The sequence below is a fragment of the Sceloporus occidentalis genome, unplaced genomic scaffold (genome assembly GCF_023333645.1).
Source record: "Sceloporus occidentalis isolate IW3139 unplaced genomic scaffold, rSceOcc1.0.p SCAF_7, whole genome shotgun sequence".
Lineage (NCBI taxonomy): Eukaryota > Metazoa > Chordata > Lepidosauria > Squamata > Phrynosomatidae > Sceloporus > Sceloporus occidentalis.
In genome coordinates, this window is record NW_028316987.1 from 12,597,203 (window position 1) to 12,616,104 (window position 18,902).

At 39.2% G+C, this 18,902-nt stretch overlaps 1 protein-coding gene across 3 annotated transcripts in view; it reads left to right on the plus strand.

The window, feature by feature from the left end:
* The window catches only part of LOC149309201 (cell division cycle protein 27 homolog), a 32,628-nt gene extending 15,867 nt beyond the window's left edge, over positions 1–16,761 (plus strand). For 2 of the 3 annotated variants that reach the window (XM_089531937.1, XM_089531939.1), the window contains 11 exons: positions 1,938–2,053; positions 2,240–2,339; positions 6,399–6,606; positions 7,138–7,310; positions 9,242–9,394; positions 9,843–10,051; positions 10,701–10,818; positions 10,914–11,042; positions 12,939–13,013; positions 14,104–14,284; positions 15,393–16,761. In XM_089531937.1, the coding sequence (XP_089388063.1) occupies positions 1,938–2,053; positions 2,240–2,339; positions 6,399–6,606; positions 7,138–7,310; positions 9,242–9,394; positions 9,843–10,051; positions 10,701–10,818; positions 10,914–11,042; positions 12,939–13,013; positions 14,104–14,284; positions 15,393–15,475 (1,545 nt within the window). In that variant the 3' untranslated portion in view covers positions 15,476–16,761. The remainder of the gene's footprint in view (positions 1–1,937; positions 2,054–2,239; positions 2,340–6,398; positions 6,607–7,137; positions 7,311–9,241; positions 9,395–9,842; positions 10,052–10,700; positions 10,819–10,913; positions 11,043–12,938; positions 13,014–14,103; positions 14,285–15,392) is intronic. The other variant, XM_089531938.1, reaches the window with a different exon arrangement.
* The last annotated feature ends 2,141 nt before the right edge of the window (positions 16,762–18,902 follow it).

An 18,902-nucleotide genomic window follows, 5' to 3' on the forward strand; every position in this document is an offset into this window, starting at 1 on the left:
GCTTTGTCTTGAGGGATGTCTGCTTCTGTAGATTTGCTATCCAGTTTTTTTCACCGCCAGAAGGTCAGACACTTGTTGCTTCAAAAATCTCATAGAGAAGGAGTCTTGTAGAAAACAGCTTTCAGATTTAACAACTATAATCTGCAAATTATTTACTTGCAGTATTCCAAGGTTGTGGAAAGGATTTCATTCTTAATTCAGATGCATGGTGTTTATTTTAGAAAATAGTAGAACCTTTTAATTACAAGTACTGTCTACGGATTTTCATTTAGCGTTGGTGAGTGGAGGGGTATCAGTATGAACCCTCCCAGTTTGGGAGTGCATACCCTGTTGAAATAATCTCAGTTTAGTGGATGCACTCATAATAGTTTGTCTCTGGCAGTCCATCTATATCCAGTGGCCTCCCACCCACCAGACTTACCATTGTGAGTAGAAAGTGAGCAGTGGACATCAGTGGTTTGATAGAGAATAGTCTATGTGGGGTTTTCCTTAAATGAACTGGATGCTCTTAGATCCAACCAGCATCTTTCTGCCACTCCCTCCATCCCTTACATTGGTTTGTGTAGGAAGGAACAGATGGCTGTCTGTGTTTGGTTCTTCTGAGTGTTCATTCAGAAAAGCAAAATGCATTTTGAGAAAAGCCAGTTACTAGTATTATCGTGCATAAGCAGTATATTCCACTTGATATTCACAGTATTCCTTCCAAGAGGATTCAGTTCAAGGTGGTAGAATATTGAGGCAGTAGAGTAGAGGTATACTCTTTGAAAGTTCCTAAAGTAAAAAAGCTTCTTTCTAGTTTCTTTTTTAAAATGATCACACCATGTTTAGAGGAATTATATGGCTCTCCACTCCCTGCTGTGCTAAACTGCTAAGCAATCATTAAGTTCATGTGGAGGAAAACATTTTTTAAAAAATGCACACCAACATACAGTCTGTAATGATGCAACCTGTTGTACCACCTTAGGACTCTGTTCTGTTGTAGGTACAGATCAGACCTCTACAGTAAATGTGCAGAGCATGGAGACTAATATCAAGAGTAGTGTGAATGAGATAGGGGAGATTTACCTAAAAGCAGTAAATACACAGAAGTCATTCTTATAAAATCAGAAAGACTTTGCTAATCAAGGAAGCTTGGAGGAGGAGAGAGCTAATTTAAAATGTAATTTTTTGTGTGTGTTTGAAGAATTTCTTCTTTTCCTTGACAGTTTTATTCAGACTTGTTGAATGCTTAAACTGACATGATGATGAAGTCTTTTGTATTGTTATTGTCCGCTGCTTCTGCTGTAAAAATATAGGAATTAACTATTATAACACTCCTGAAAGACATTCATAAAACCTCTGTTGAAAGACTTCCAAAGAAAAAAGGGCCACAATGAGCAAGCTGATTATTGCTAATACATCATATTAATTGAAAACCAACTTGTTCTGTCAGTTCTCTGGTGTAGCATAAGGGTGGGCAATTTAAGCTTGGTGGTGAACATCTTCGAATTTCTGAGCCCATAGCCTTTCCCATCAAAGCTGCCATTACTGTCAGTGCTGCCAAAATTTCAGGAGGATGACAGAGTAACCTTACATACCATAGAGCCACGTGAGACCTCAGAGCAGAGTTTCTCACAGGAGTCCATCTCAGCTAACACTAAAGGAAGGACTGAACTGGATTTGTCTAAAAATGTAGAGAAAAGGAAATCACATTAAGCTACATTTCGAAAAGCCTATGGATTATCCTTAGAGATTTTGTATGCATTCCATTTTCAGTTGATCATGCAGCTGCTTGAGTAACATAATGAATTAATTGCATAATTGTGAATATGTTTAACAGAATGTCACCCCCTCTTGGTTTTATAAGTCACCAGTAGTAACAGCTGATCAATAATAGTGCATCAGATCTGCAGCACTGTTATATATACTTATATACATATATATATATATTTATATAGACGGTCACCAGAATAACCCAAGGTGGAACAAAGTCTGTCTTCTCACAAAGTGGCAATAGCCGGGAAGTAACGCCAATCCTTGTTGCACAAACGCAAAGTTCAGGCCCACAGACAAGGTATGAAATGTGTCTCTGAACCTGGATTACAATTCTCCCTCCTGTTCCCAGTTATATTTTCCTCTTCATAGCTTTTTCCTGTTATTGTTATTCTTCCTGTACTTATATTTGGGAAGTGAAGATGGGGTGCTTCCTGCACCCAAATATCAATGGGATGAATTGACCATTTGGATGTTTTCTTTTCAGTACTACACCTCAGGTATTGAGCCCAACCATTGCTGCTCCACCTAATGTGCTGCCTCGAAGAAGTTCACGCCTCTTCTCTAGTGATAGTTCTACAACAAAGGTAAATGGACTTCTGCTGCTGCCATTGATAACCTCAGTATGGAGTGTTGCTGGAGAATGAGATATGCATTCTGGCAATGTTTTCTTTAAAAAATATTTTTAAAAGTGAAAGCAGGGGTTCAAAAATATTTATTGGAACTACAGGTGGAATTGAAATGCTACTAGTAAACTTAATACAGCATGAACTTTAGTGTTATGTTGAGGGCCAACGTGGTGTAGTACTTTGAGCACTTTTTGTGACTCTAGAAACTGGGGCTTGAATCTCCACTCAGCCATGGAAATCCACTGGGCAACCTTAGGCAACCCTGTGATAGGATTGCCTTTGTTGTTGTTGTTGCTAACTGCCCTCGAGTCAGTTCCGACTCACGGTGACCCTGTGAATGAGCCATCTCCAAGAATCCCTATCTTCCACTGCCTTGCCCAGATCCTGCAAGCCTTGCCCATAACCCCCTGATCAAGTCTATCCATCTGGTTTGTGGTCTTTGTCTCTTTCTTCTACCTTTACCTTTCCTAGCATTATTGTTTTTTCTAGTGCCTTCTCATTATGTGGCCAAAGTACGATAGTCTTGATCATCTTAGCTTCCAAGGAAAACCTTGGTCTGATCTGTTCAAGAACCCATTTGTTTGTCTTGGCTGTCCACAGTATCCTAAGGACTCTTCTCCAGCACCACGTTTCAAATGAGTTGATTTTCTTTCTATCTGCTTACTTCACTGTCCAGCTCTGGTATCCATACATGCTAATTGGGAATACAATGGCCTAAGGATTCTGATTTTAGTGCTCAGTTGTATGTCTTTGCTCTTCAGTAACTTTTCCAGTTCTTTCATAGCTGCCCTTCCCATTCCTAGTCTTCTTCTTATTTCAGTCTCCATTCTGGTCAATGTTTGATCTTAGATATCAGAATTCTTTAATGATTTCAATTTTCTTGTTGTCTAGATTGAATTTGTATATTTCTTCTGTGGTCATTATTTTTGTTTTCTTTATGTTCCGCATCAGGCCTGCCTTTGCACTTTCATCGTTGAACTTCCTTATTAACTGTTCCAATTCCTGAATGTCTTCAGCTAATATTATGGTGTCATCTGCACATCTTAGGTTGTTAATGTTGTTTCCTCCTCTTTTAATTCCTCCTTTTTCTGATTCTAATTCTGCTTTTCTTACAATGTTTTCAGCATATAAATTAAACAAGTAGAGTGATAGGATGCAGACTTGTCTGACTCCTTTGCCTATTGTTAACCACTCTGTTTCTCCTAATTTTGTTCTAATGGTGGCCTCCTGTCATTGGTACAGATTCCTCATCAGGACTGTCAGATGTAGTGGCACCCCCATGTCTTCAAGTGTGTTCCATAGCTTTTCGTCATCTATACAATCAAATGCTTTGCTGTAGTCTATGAAACACATGTTGCTTCTTTTTTGAAATTCTTTAGTGTGCTCTATTAGCCATCATATGTTTGCAGTGTGGTCCCTAGTATCCCTTCCTTTTCTGAATCCTGCTTGCACCTCTGGAATTTCTCTCTCCATGTATGGTTGGAGGTTGCCTTAGGGTTACCATAATAAGTCATACATAACTTGAGGCACATAGCAATAAGCTTTAGTGAAACAGAGGCGCGTTACAGACCGCCCCTTTGGGGCGGCCTGTAGGCGCAACTTTCCCCACTGGATCGGGGCCTTAGCGTTCAGAGCGGCAGCCGCTGAGGCCCCGATCCGCCGCTTTCCGGGCTGCGGGGAAGCGGCAAAAGGCCCCTTCCCCGCAGCCTGGAAAGGGGTGTCCTTGGAGCTTCAAGCCCCAAGGACACCCCGCGGCGGCAGGGAGAAGGAGAAAGGGGCCGTTTGGCCCCTTTCTCCTTTGGTCCGCTGGGCGCAGCCTTCAGACGGCTGCGCCCAGCGGACCAAACCAGGAAGGAGCTCCGAAACGGAGCTCCTTCCGGGGTCGCGGAAAGGGCGCCCTAGGCACCCTGCCGCGACCCCAATACATCACAACCGCACCGCCTCATTTGGAGGCGGCGCGGTCATGACGTATCGATGGTGGCGGCTGTGTGGAACAGCCGCCGCCATTTTGTGTGTGCACAGCGGGCACTAGGGTTAGGGCGGTGCAGAAGCACCGCCCCGCCTTAACCCTAGTACGTGCTCCACGCGTACTTTTAAGCCCGTCTGTAACGGGCCAGAGTACAGTGGACCCTTGTTATCCGCTGGGGTTTGGTTCCAGGAACCCCCGTGAATAACAAAATCCATGTGTGCTCAAGTCCCATTAAATACATTGGCATAGCAAAAAGGTGTTCCTTATATAAAATGGAAAAATCAAGGTTTAATACTTGAAATGTATACTTTTTTTGAATATTTTCAAGCCGTGGATGCTTGAATCCGTATATAAGGAGGGCCAACTGTATATTTCAAGTGACTTTAAGTCATTACAAGCCTGTGCTGTAAAGAAGTGTGTTGGTCTTTAAAGTGCTGCAAGTTTCCTCATTTCAGCACAAATTCAACTATCACACTTGTCCCTCTATAAATAGATCAGATGTTAATGGTACAGATAAATCGTATATAGTTGTGAAGTTTAATTTATTCAGATATTGGAGGTATCATACACGTATATGAATGCATTCCTTCATTTATATTTGAAGACAATTCACAGTTTCATTTAAGAGTAAATAATCTTCTCAAGGCAGTTTATTCATTAAAATTGGCATAAAAATCTAAAAACTAAATCCATAAATCAACTTTTTTTCATGAGTTGCTGACATAGTGACACCTTTGCTTCCTGACAGTTCAGTCAGTGTATGCAAACTTTATTTCATGCATAAAATTGTTAAAAATAATATATAAAATTACCTTCAGGCTATGTATATGAGATGTATATGAAGCATAAATGAATGTTGTGTTTAGACTTGGGTCCCATCTCCAAGATATTTTTTATGGACGTATATGCAAATGTCAAAATCCAAAACACTTAGTGTCTCAAATATTTTGAATAAGGGAGACTCAACCTGGAATTAAATCTAGCCTTTTCTGCTACTCTGTTTTTTATCCCTGACTGCTTCATCATCTGTTTGATTTTTATTTGGATATTTAACCTGCCTTGTCCCCTTATGGAGAAGAATAGATAATTTGTAAAAAGCATGTAGTAAAGCAGAACTTCCGTAAACTAGTTTTCTTGTTTGTGCCACCCCTAAATGTATAGTTTTTGAAATATATCATAATATAGAGACAGAAATCTCGTTTGTAAACATCTATCTGTTTCCTTTATTGGCCAAACAGTTTATATTGGGTGGAAATGGTTTAGTATGTAGACCTGGACACAGAGCTGGCTGTAATGCAGCTTTCCCTTGTGGAAGTGGGATGGAAACCTTTTTGTGTTTGGTATCTGGTTTTTAATAGTTAATAGATGAAATTACAAACTAGCCCAAAGCTATCAGATTTGATATGCGACTAGGATTCTTCTAAATGTCTTATTAGCTTGATGGTTATTGTCTGAGTTTTGCAAACTGTGTTGTAGAATTATGTAGATGGGTAGGTGATGTGTAGAGAGGTCCTTGAGAAGCTGGAAGACTTTGCTTTGTGGTTGTGGAGGAGGAGCTTGGAATGGATGACAGTGTTTTCTGTCTAATTTTGTAAGTGGAACAGAAGTGGGGAGTCTTTTGCCTATAATGGGTTTTTGATCTGTGACAAATAATCCATGAGTCCAGGGTCAAAAGTGGGTGCGGTTTGCAGGACTGTATAGTCCTTGCTTGCTCGCTCTCCCTCCCTCCACCTTATATATGCAGGTGCGCATGCACACACATGGAATGCCACCTTAGTTGTCTCTCAGTGTTTCTCCCTTTGTGTCACCACATTTATACTGGAATCTTTGACCCTACAAATGTTTTGCACATCAGATCCCAGAAGCCTTAGCCAACATCATCAATGTAAAGGGATTGTGGGAATTTAGATCAAAACATCTGGAGAGCCAAGAGTTTCCTAGCCCTACCATAGAGGGTTCCTCCAAATTTTGATCCTTAAATATTCTGCTTTGCTGTCTGTTTTGGTTGTGGAGTAAGAGTCTTAAAAATGTTTGTTCTTTTCTCACAGGAGAATAGTAAAAAGTTAAAAATGAAGTTTCCACCTAAAATTGCAAACCGAAAGACAAAGTGTAAAACCAATAAGGGAGGGATCACACAGCCCAACATTAATGACAGTTTGGAAATCACCAAACTTGACTCGTCCATCATTTCTGAAGGAAAGATTGCCTCTGTAACACCGCAAATCCAGGCATTCACATTACAGAAAGCAGCAGCAGGTGTGTGGTGTGTTCCTAAGAATTCATTTAAAGTAGTTTAGCTTCTGCTGTCCCCAAAGCTGTTCATGGAGAGTAAGAGAAAAACAAGAAATGAATAGAACACTGCAGTTTGAATCCAGCTAAAATAGATCCTCCTTCTTTGACCCAATTAGAATGATATGCAAAGTCTTAGTACTCTCCGAAGCAAAGAAAAATTTTGAGTGGTGGGGAAATAATCAAAACGCTTCCCCTTCTTGCTATTTTGGCATATATGTAGGGTATTCCAAAGGGTATTTATGAGTAAAATATAATTTGGGTTCAACATGTGAATATGAGCCCAAGTTCCCCTGTTCTGTCCAGTACTTTATCTACTAGTAGCTTCTATTGGCATTACATTTATTGTATAATTAAAAATGAAAAACCTTAGGCATTTTCATTTGGACCTCTCAAGATTATATGCTATTTTTGTAGCCAGTAGGATGCAGACAGTCTAAGGCAGGTACTTTCTTACCTTCCTTTGTTTCTTGTATATTTATTGCATTTTTCTCCTAGAAGGTTTGATGAGCCTTCTTCGTGACATGGGGAAAGGATATTTAGCACTATGTTCGTACAATTGTAAAGAAGCAATTCATATACTGAGTCATTTGCCTTCTCATCACTACAACACGGGCTGGGTACTGTGCCATATTGGAAGAGCTTACTTTGAGCTTGCAGAATATATGCAGGTAAGCATGACATGACATGTTTTTTTATTCTTAGTTGTTTATAAGCACTACTATGCTTTATAAATATTGTCCCCCACACTATGTTTTCAGAATCAATTAACAAGTGATAATTTTTATCACTCTTTACCCTTTTTAACAACTCTAAACAGAGGGCACCTTTCAGGCTCATAAGTGCTCTTGGCATTACTCCATTTGAAAATTTTCTCATGTAACAGGGCACCTCCCCATCTGATACAGACTTGCCCAGCAATGGTGTTCCACTGATCAGTGCCAGGCATGCAACATTTCTGATATGCTACTGTACCCTAGATGTAGTGTTAATCTAGGACATTGGTGTCCAAACTTTTTTGCCCACTTTCCTATTGGGTGACAACCCTAGCACCCTATCCCATGGGTATTTCTTGGTAGTAGATCTACTGTTTTACTGCAGATTCAGAACAAGCAATCTCGGCTGCTGCTCTCTTTGCACCCTGTTACCTTGTCAGCATGAACCATGCAGCTGGCTGAGCAAAGACTTAGAAGCCTCTTGCCCATGCCAGTCTTGTGACAAAGGCCGGCAGAGGTAGGCTTCTCTGTTGCTGCTCGACTGGCTACACAGTCACTGCTCCCTTTGCACCCGATCATCCTTGAAGCAGCACTCGATAATCGTGGAAGGAGCAACCAAGCATCATGTCTCCCCCACAGACCTTTAAGTTCCCCCTTCCCAAACATTGTTTCTTCTGTTAACTCTTAGCTTGTCTGATGAAATAAAACAGGAGCAGCAGTGCAGTTCCACCCAGGTAGCCAAATCCTGGCAAAGCTCACAAAGCTTAAGCAGGGTGTGAAATTTTAAAATTCCTTTTTGCTGCTGCTTCTTCCCTACTGCCATGTGCTCTAACTACTTGCTCCAGTGAGTCAGTCTGTCCCAAAATGGCCCTGCTCTTAGCCACAGAAGTGATGCCCAGTTACCTAGCCTCACAAAAGTTTCTCAACTGCCACTACTGGTGAAAGAAGCGGCCAAGGGAATGAGCTCACACAGACAGACAAAGAGCAGAAGACATCAATATGCAAAGCAATCTGTGAGGCTGCACTGATCTTGGGCATTGTAGAAAAATTATAATGGTTGCTTACAGTTTCCTGGCAAAGAACTGCCCTGACTTTATGCCTTTTTGGAGTAGACGTTATACTCTGGTCAAGCTGAAGTATACCTCCAAGGGAAACAATAAGTATTGTCTTCTCTGGAGTGGTTTGGCTGAAACTCTCACACATTTCTGGGGATATGGAAATAAATCTTCACTGTAGTGGGGCTGTGTGAATAGCACTGGATTGGCCACAGCCCACTTTATCAGATCCATCTGTTTGAGGCCATGAACAGGTTGGTCTTCTTAAAATAGATTTTTGATGTCCTTTCATTTCCCACCTTATATACTTGGAGCATTTGTTTTAATTTCTTATGCATTTTATTTCTTGCTGCAAAAGGATCTACCAGTGTGAATTAAGAAATACCAAGGTGTTTTATTTGTTGCAGTAGGCAATGAAACTCTATAAAAGCTGCACCACATTATAAATATGGCTACTTGCTTTAGCGTAAGAAAGAGGGAACTTCCCTATGAGTTGGTAAATGTGTGGGCACAAGTGGGAGTGGTGTTTGGAGTTGGCGTTTGGGATTCAATAGTAGTTTGCAAAACTTGTGCAATCCTGGTCCGTGCAGAAAAGCAACAACAAACGCTTTTTGGGACAGAAGGTCAGTCTTGCATCCTAAATATAAAAATGTTTCAAAGTGCATCAAAGAAATAACATCCCTGGAACAGAAACTAAAATATTGTTGAGAAGCCATATGGATGAACAGTATGTACATACACTGTGCCCCAAACAGATCCTGCAGAATGTTTTGGGTGGTTTTCATCTTTAGTTGCATTTTGTTGAAATGCACTTGTTAATTTTTCTCATAGGCTGAAAGGATATTCTCTGAAGTAAGAAGGATTGAAAACTACAGAGTAGAAGGCATGGAAATCTACTCAACAACACTGTGGCATCTGCAGAAGGATGTGGCTCTTTCAGTTCTTTCAAAAGACTTAACTGATATGGATAAAAATTCACCAGAGGTATTAATTTGATGTGATGGCTGATTCTTCTTCTTTTTAAGCACACATGGCTTCCGTTTCACTTCTTAGATTTAGAATAAGAAACTGGAGGTTAATATTACTTTTTATTGTAATGTCTGGGACATAGCAATAGCAAGTACATTTCTATACTGCTTATCAGTGCACTTAAGCACTCCCTAAGTGGTTTACAATGTGTAAGTTAATTGCTCCCAACAAGCTGTGTACTCATTTTAGTGACCTCAGAAGGATGCCAGGCTGAGTTGACCCTAAGCCCCTGGCTGGCATTGAACTCACAACCTTCTGATTTGTGAGTGAGTGATTGCAGTACAGGCATTTGACCATTGCGCCACCAGGGTACTGTCCCATACGTTACTATAATGCCTTTAAAAAAGTAGTGGGGAAATATTGTGGCATGGCACATCTACCAATCTACTTTTCTTTATTTTAGGCATGGTGCGCTGCAGGAAATTGCTTCAGCTTGCAACGAGAACATGACATTGCCATCAAGTTCTTCCAGAGAGCCATTCAAGTTGATCCAAATTATGCTTATGCCTACACTCTCCTAGGGCATGAATTTGTGCTGACGGAGGAACTTGAGAAAGCCTTAGCCTGCTTTAGAAATGCAATTAGAATGAATCCTAGGCACTATAATGCTTGGTAAGACATATTTCTAATTAGTAAATTAGGAATGCAAAAAGCAGGGAATACATCATTCCCCAAAGTATTAGTTAGACTGTCCCCTAATTCATGCTTCAGAAGTCTGTCTACTGTCTTTTCCAAGTCTTCTGTTTTATATCCATCTTCTCTTCCATTTGTCACTTCAGTCCAAGTAACACATTTTTCCAGTGCTATAGGTGCCTTTGAAAATATCTGCAGCATACTGAAGTTTTCATATCACTTTCAGGAACTCATAAATTTTTGTATGTCACTGCCCCTGTTTATGGTTGCCCCATTCAGTGCATTAAGCAAAGAGTTTAAATGAATGAGATCTGTGATAAATGGAAAGTCCCTCCGTTTTCATGGGGGATCTGTTCCAGGCCACTCCCTCCGCAAAAATTGATGTCCACACTTATTCAAATCCCATAGGCTTGAATGGAGCATGCCCCCATGTGTGTGGCAAGGGTGCGCGTGCCATTGCAAACAGCGGAGGTCGCTCCTCTGTGTATATTAGAAGGGGCGACTGTACTTTAAAGGAAACATCGCTCATCTGTACCAAACAGGACTGAACAATTGTTGCAGGTTCTGCAAAAGTAGTCAGATTAATGCAGACAATGGATTCTTGACATTCTCATTTTAAAATTGCTAGGTATGGTTTGGGAATGATTTACTACAAACAGGAGAAGTTCAGCCTTGCAGAAATGCATTTCCAGAAAGCACTTCATATCAACCCTCAGAGCTCTGTCTTATTGTGCCACATTGGAGTCGTAAGTAAATTGCACCTCCTTTCTAGTCCTGACCCAAAATGTGGACACTGATAGGTCTAAATATTCAGTAAACTATAACTTCCACTCTTTTTCAGGTTCAGCATGCTCTGAAGAAATCTGAAAAGGCTTTGGATACTCTGAACAAAGCCATTAATATTGACCCCAAGAACCCCCTCTGCAAATTCCATAGAGCCTCAGTATTGTTTGCAAATGAAAAGTACAAGGTGAGTAGTAAGCTACGGAAGCTTTTGCATCTCTTGGGCAGCAGCTCCTTTTTCCTATGAAAAGTAAAGTAGAAAAAGTAGATCCATTGAATGACTATACATATTCTACTGAGTTCACTCAGCTTTGTATCAAGTGAACTTAAATTCTTGTAAATATATTTTGTGAGGGCTTTGGACATATATTCCTTATCTGCTTGTGACAGTAGTTTATCATTAAAGCTGTGCTCAACTAACCAAGAGAGTTTGGCTTATTTAAAGGTTTCCCCCCTCTGTGCAATTTACAGCAAGTGTTCATAGTGCCATGTAGGGGACCCTTGGTATCCGCTGGAGTTTAGTTCCAGGTTTCTGCTGCAGCCTCTTTTGAAGGGAGTGCAGACGGAGCTCTAAGGACTCGGTGGAGCACAGGTTGGGAACCAAAGCTCTAGTGAATAGGACCCAGAGCAATGGATTCAAGCTGCAGGAAAAGAGATTCCACCTAATAATAATAATAATAATAATAATAATAATAATAATAATTTGTTTTATTTATATACCGCTATTCCAAAGATCATAGCGGTGAACAGCAAGTAAGCTAATTAGCAAGTAAGCTAATTTGCCCCCAACAGTCTGGGTACTCATTTTAGCGACCTCGGAAGGATGCAAGCCTGAGTCGAGCTTGGGCCCTTTTGCTGGTCTTGAACTCGCAACCTTGTGGTTTCGAGTGAATGGCTGCAGTACAGGCATTTAACCACTGTGCCACCAGGGCTCCATAGTTTCAGCAGGCATCATATGTGAATAAGGTCCATTAAAAAGTTTGGTTTAAAATATCTTGAACACTGATACTTTGAGAGGGAAGGCACTTAGTATTGCTGTTTCCAGAACTTGATTTGTTTATCTTCCTCTCCAGTGATTATGTTGCTACATTGCTCATTCATCCACATAGAAGTCAAAGCACCTGTATGTCCTGAGATTCTTTCCACTATTTTTCCTCCAACTATATCCCAAACAAACCTAAACATTAGACAGAACTTTCTGACAATAAGAGCTGTTTTACAGTGGAAGAGACTGCCTTGGAGAGTGGTGGAGTCTCCTTCTTTGGAGATTTTTAAACAGAGGTTGGATGGCCATATGTTGGGGATGCTTTAATTGTGAGTTCCTGCCTGGGGGGTGGGGGGTGGGTTAGACTAGATGGCCCTTGAGGTCTCTTCCAACACTATGATTTTATGAATCCCATGGATTCCAAAATCTATGGATTCTAAATTCCCATTAAAAGCAGTGGGATAGTAACATGGTGTCCCTTACCAAAAAATGGAATGTTTATTTAAAAAAATATATTTTCATGCCGTGGGTGGTCGAATCCATGGAGGAGGACAGACTGTATTATTCACCATTTATATGCAGAGAAACTAAATTTAAAAATATCCTTAATGCTTATTTTCAAAAATATATCAAGAACAGTGGAAGAATAGTTTAGCCTTTAGCTTACATCTTGCCATTAACTCAGCTAACTAAATACTGTACCTGAAACTTTTCTAGCTGTTTGTGGGACTAGCTTCTTTCTTGCAACTATTTCAGCTCCCTTCTTCTGCCTGCTGTCTATCTTTATTTTTTGAACTTTTTATATACCCATTTCCTTGAGTGGAACGAAGGAGTCTATTAATACAATATCTCTGTACTTCCTATTTCTTTATCTTTATTTATGCACAGTAGAGCATAACCTTTGTATTGCTTAGTATTTCTGATTCAAAGTCATAATATTGGGTATCTGTATTTCTGAAACAACTAGCTAAAATTGGAAATGTGAAAAAAAGGTCATTTTATTGTATCAAAGAAATAAACTTTAATATACATATTTACAATATATGGCTCCTTGGACCTAATCAAAAATACTCATTGATATTTTCCCCCTTCTTTTAGTATGCTTTACAAGAACTTGAAGAACTGAAGCAGATTGTACCCAAAGAGTCTCTTGTTTACTTCTTGATAGGAAAGGTAACAGCAGCAATCTTCTAAGCAGTAGCTGCTAACATGGTTTTCTTACATTTTCTCACTTACGGAAAAACACAGATTGTGGGGGGGGTGGGTGGGGGTGTAACAGGATGGGTTTAGTACACAGAGCTGCACTCACTGAGTGTATTATACCTGACTTCAGCAGTTCTGCCTACCAAAGCAAGTCCGGTAAATAGTCTGTCTCACTCCCAGTTTGAAGCTGCAGAGGAAGGCAGGGATCATCTTTGCAATTGCAGGGCAGTCTCTTGCTCTTTTCCAGTTCTGAAGTCCAGAGAAAAAGGCTGGGTTGTTTTGACAATTTTATGACCTACCTGCCCAGAATGTTGTGACAAAGCAGGCCAAAGAGGCAAGGGTGCTCCTCTTGCCCCCAGTGGAACAGGATGCATTGCTCTGGTGACTTACTTGTGTACCACTCTCAGTGCAAGCACCTTCACAGGCACATCTAGTGAGAACACAGGAAAGTGTCTTTTTTTGCTGGTTGCTCCCAGGCTTTGAACTCTGAAGAGGCTAGAATGGCTCCCTCTTTGTTCTCCTTCTGTTGTCAGGCAAAAACTTTTTTGTTCCTACAGATTTCTGGGAACTTGCTTCAAGCACCTTTGCTACGGATTTTTATCTTTTTGCCTTTTAATTGGTTTCTTTCAAGTAACATGACAACTATTCTATAGATGTTTTAGTCACATTTTAACTGTAACTTGTGTGGGTTTTTATCTTGTATCTGTCTTTATCTCTATTTGACTTAGTTTTCCCACTTTTGAGGAAAAGGCACAATATGAAATAAATTAAGATGATGATGATGATGATGATGATGATGATGATGATGATGATGATGATATAGTATATATACTGTATTTATGTGTGCCACTTTGGGTTGAATGTTGCTAGTTTGAGCCACATTTTTTGCAGAAAGGTGGAATATAAATCATATTAATAAAACCACCTACACAGAATTCTGAATATTCGTATCCAGCAGAAGCAAGCAAGTTATACTGCAAAAAAACATAATTAACATAATGTTACATGTACACTTGACACTGTTATTGATTGCTTTGGGTTGTTGGTGTTTTTTTACTAGGTTTATAAAAAGCTGGGACAGACCCATCTTGCACTGATGAACTTTTCCTGGGCAATGGACTTGGATCCCAAGGGAGCCAACAACCAGATCAAAGAGGCAATTGATAAACGGTACCTACCTGATGATGAAGAGCCTGTAACCCAAGAGGAGCAGATCAGTGAATGTTGTCCATATGAGTCAGGTAGGTATTCATTTCTGGAGGCAAATGGGAAGGTTTTTTTAGGATAACATGAAAATATTGTAATTATAATACTCCTGGATATCAGTGCAGCTGCTAATATGTGTAGCATGTTGTAGTGTTTTTTTTTTTTTTTTTTTTTTTTGCTTGCTCGCATGCTTAGAAATCATTACTTCAGAAAAATTAGTGACCCTTTCCAGCTGTAGTCTTAACCAAAAAGAGGAGGGTCACTATTCAAGAAGGAGAGAATGCTGACATTCTTTTATACTTCCCCAGCCCATAGCAGACATTAGTTCAATGACATGCCTTACCCCTTCTGTCCTTCCCATTCTTTTCTCTGCCACTGTTATTGAAAACAAATCTACAGAAACTATGTATTAATGAAAACAATATCTTAGACAGAAATGTCAGCTTTTGTTTGCTGAAAAAGCCTAACCACAGTTTAAGATGAGCCAAGCAAGTGTTGGATCAGTACCAGAATTGGCATGGCATGGCGAATTCCAATGTCATAAAAACATCCTCTCAATATTCATATAGTTCTTCTCCCACATCAGTAAGCAACTAATGCTCTAGAAGTCCTGAACTGCTACCTGGATGCATTGATAGTTTGGTTGTGGGAAAATTGGGGCTCAATCCAGATAAGATGGAACTAAGAACAGCACTTTGGGAGTGTGAGTGCAGTCTGCTCTGAATGGAGTGGTATTGACATGCTTTCTGGAGGATCAGATTTGTAGTTGCTGGACGATTTTCTGAATAGGACATGCTCTTTAAGAGTGAGAATACCTAAACATAGTTGTTGCCAGCCTATTCTGGTAGGATCAGTGCAGGTTATAATGGTATCTGCTTATGGTGCATTCAGAGGAGAACTGGATGGTACTCTTGAGCCTTTCAAGGAGTTGGAATTTTAGCAAAGAAAAAAATTGGGTAATGTTTGTTGTGTGTAGTTATTATGTATGATATTCAAGAAGCTGGATTGGAGCAAATTAGCAGCATGTTATTAAGTTTCCATGGTAGAATGGTTTGCCAGAGTAAAACATGGCATGTAGACTTCATTAAATGTATATATGTTATGTAGATTTATTCATTTTTTGATGCACATTTCCTCCTAAAGTTGGCACAGATGAGTCCCAGGCCAGCAGCATGACCGATGCAGACGACACGCAACTCCATGCAGTAGAAAGTGATGAATTTTAACCATGAAAGGTGGATTCCAAACCTGGAAGTGTGACTGACTAATACTGCTGGATTCTTCCCTTCTCTTCCTGCCACAGAGGCAGCATCGCTCTAATGCTCCACCAACACCCCATGCACATCATTCATCAGAATATAATTGACACAGAATTAATGGCAGTACATTTGGGGTCATTCTTTGAGTCTGAATCTTTGTTTTCATCTTTGTAAACACGATTCTTTGAGGAGGAAAGACTTTTTTTTTAAACCTCCCTTTCATTGGCAAACTTATCATGGAAGAAAGATTTGCAATGCAGGAGCTGGGAGATGTAAGGAAGGAGCTGATGAAGCAATGTGTTGCTCTTTCCCAGAAATGTGTCTTAGTTTTGGATCTTTTCTCTGCAGAAAGCAGAGAGCTGAATTTCTCCATTTTCACATCCTTCAGAGACAGTTGTGGACGTACAGAGTTGGAATGTGTAAAAGACATTTCTGAATACCATTAGAGTGTAACTTAAATGTCAGAGAATGTAAATGACCTTAAAAACAGCTGTTTCTCCTGTGAACAAATCCATTACAGAATATATAAAGCCCACTTGACCCTGTTTCTAAATTTGTCAACTTGCCAGGATAGAGACTTCCATAGAATACTTTAGTATTCCTACCAGGAGTTAACTTCATCAAATTGAGTTCCAAAGCAATCAGTTGCTGGTATTCATAAACAAGTCGGTGATGTATTTCTGGTTGCTTGTCAGGTGCTCTTGCAAATGCATCTGACACTTGAAATTCTTATTGCAGTTGTAAACTCCTTGAGAAAATAAGTGTATAGATCTGCAGTGTTGAAAGGATCCAATGAAATAAGTCCCCAATAACAGAGATTGCCAAGAAGACAATGGAAGCCTTAATCCAATCAAAACCTTACAATGGTGGGGCATCCCACACCTGTTTGCGGCAGTACCCCCTCCAAAATTATTTTGTAAAGTGTTGTCTGAAAGAACAGATGCAAAAAAAAAAAAAATTGTGCAATTATCTGTCTCCTTTTTTGTTTTGTTTTTTTGTTTGTTTTTTTTTTTTAATCCTGTAAGTTTGAGTACTTCCTCTATGACGTCTTGTAGGAATTTAGACCCCAGGAGGCTATTTCTGTGAGGAAGGAAGCTAGGCTGTGTTAAAGAAGCCAAAATCTTCCTCCTTTGTAGCTCTCCTGCAACAAAGGTTGGTTGGCCTTTGTGCAGTGACCATCAAGAAAGTGTATGATAACCTTACAGTTTTAAAGAGCAAATTATGCACAATAAAATGGTTTAAATTTCACAAAACATGTATTGTGATTAATCTCCACATCTCCTAACTACTTCAGAATAAATTTTATAGGACCTCTATCATATATAGCAGTATGTCAGATGAATTGATTCAATAAAGGATTGATTCTTGGCCCTCAGATTTGCAAAACCTCAGCAGGGCTGTTGATGGCCAGGGCTACTGGAAGTCTCTCATTCATAGGGTCACCATAATTTTAAGCTAACTTCACAGCAAGTAACAAAATAACGTGTAAAAATAATGCCGGTGAGAGGCAGTGTGGTAAAGTAGTCTGAGTGTTGGACTGGGACTCCTGAAGATCAGGGTTCAAATCCCTGCTCACCCATGAAAACCGACTGGATAATTTTGGGCATGTCAACAAAAAAAAAAATAGTTGGATGCTACCTAGGGCCTCTCAAAATGAATTTAATGCATGCCATATAACCTGTATGTTAAGTCAGACTGTCCCATGTATCTTCTCCAAACACGGGGAAAATTCAAGCAGATGCTTATTCATAATGCAGTAACAAATGGAAAACTGGTTTTATTTATATAGTCAAAATTGTTTAAAATGTAATTTTCCAAACACTGTTCATCAAAATCTATCAAATTATAAACCATATTGATATGTATGAATGTAAAAATATGAACTGGAGTACCCCAAATGACCCACCCCAGTAAATTTAAATCACATTGTCTATTTTTTAAGTCAGATCAGTCCAAACATCCTGGTGAAAACCCAACTAAAAAGTAATTGGGGTCAGTTTTGTACCACATAGCTTATATTTAAAGATAGACTATTCCAAATAGACACACCAAATTTGATGAACATCCAATTTAAAATAATTGAGATGTTGCCAATTTTGTCTACACAAATGAATGTTGTGTCCATATTTTAAGGCAGACCATTCCAAATAACTCTTACCCAAATAGGGTGAAAATCTGTTCAGCCATATTTTCATAATGTGGTAATGGACAAACAGACAGAAATGTAATTATATAGATTTGTTTATGGTAATATCACTGCCCTTCTGCATATCCTGATAGGATGTTTCATCACTCTAATTAAAAAGTAACTCTGTGTTGAATAATTACTGTACCAGAACATACAAAACTTCTTGGATGTCTCCTTTTTCATTTTGAAGTAGCCTTTAGACCTGTTATCAGAAATTAAAAGTCATAAATCATAAAGACTGTTCTGGGTTTTCAGCCATGTTAGCATAAATTTGTCATCCAACCTTTAATTAAAACCAAAACTGTTGATTATCAGCTTTAGGAATGAAGGTGAAATAAAATATAACAACTTATAAAAAAAGACATACAAATATATCAGACCAATAGTGACTGACATTAATTTTAAATAAAAAGTATATTTGGTTTAAAATAAACATCCCCACGCTGTGATGAAGTTGGCATACTCTTGTGTGAAAAAACAAAACTTAAAACAGTAAATGAGTCATGAATATAAAATTTTAGGTCTTTTAATATATATATTTTAAAACAATAATTTACTTTCATGTTAGTTTCTTATGTTTAACAAGTATTCTCTCATCAAAGAGACTGCTAAAAGATAAATTTTTATTCTAAGGTATACTTTTAATTAGATAATTTCCGAGACAGATTAATGCAGCCATTGCTTTGCCATCCAATATTCTTCACTAGCCCAGCAGAGAGAAATGTGTTATATTTGCATGGCATTTGCCCTTCTTGTGCTTCAGCCATGCCTTCTGGTCTCTAATTAGATTCAGTACAGGTGTAAAGAGCTATCTTGTTGTTTTATGAACCAAAGCTTCAAGCAGAAGTAGTCTTTAGGTTTTGCTTCTTGCTCACAGTGCTCTAGAGCAGTCATACTCATCTTCTGATGGGTTTCTCATAAATCAGTGGTTCTCAAATGTGGGGCAGGACCCCTAAGAGGTGCAAGAGTTGTTTGGGGTGTGTGTAAGATTTGGGGGCTCTGATCCCTCCTCCTCCTTTTCACAAAATTTTTAATGTGTAACATTTACACATGCGTTAAGATAAATATTGAATTTGCTTAAATAAAACTGGTCTAATTTGAATTATGTTAGATGGCAAAGCCTGGCTAGAGTTGCCACAAGTTGGAAATGACCTGAAGGCACACAACAGCAACAACTTCTTTATAAAATGTTAAAATATGAATATA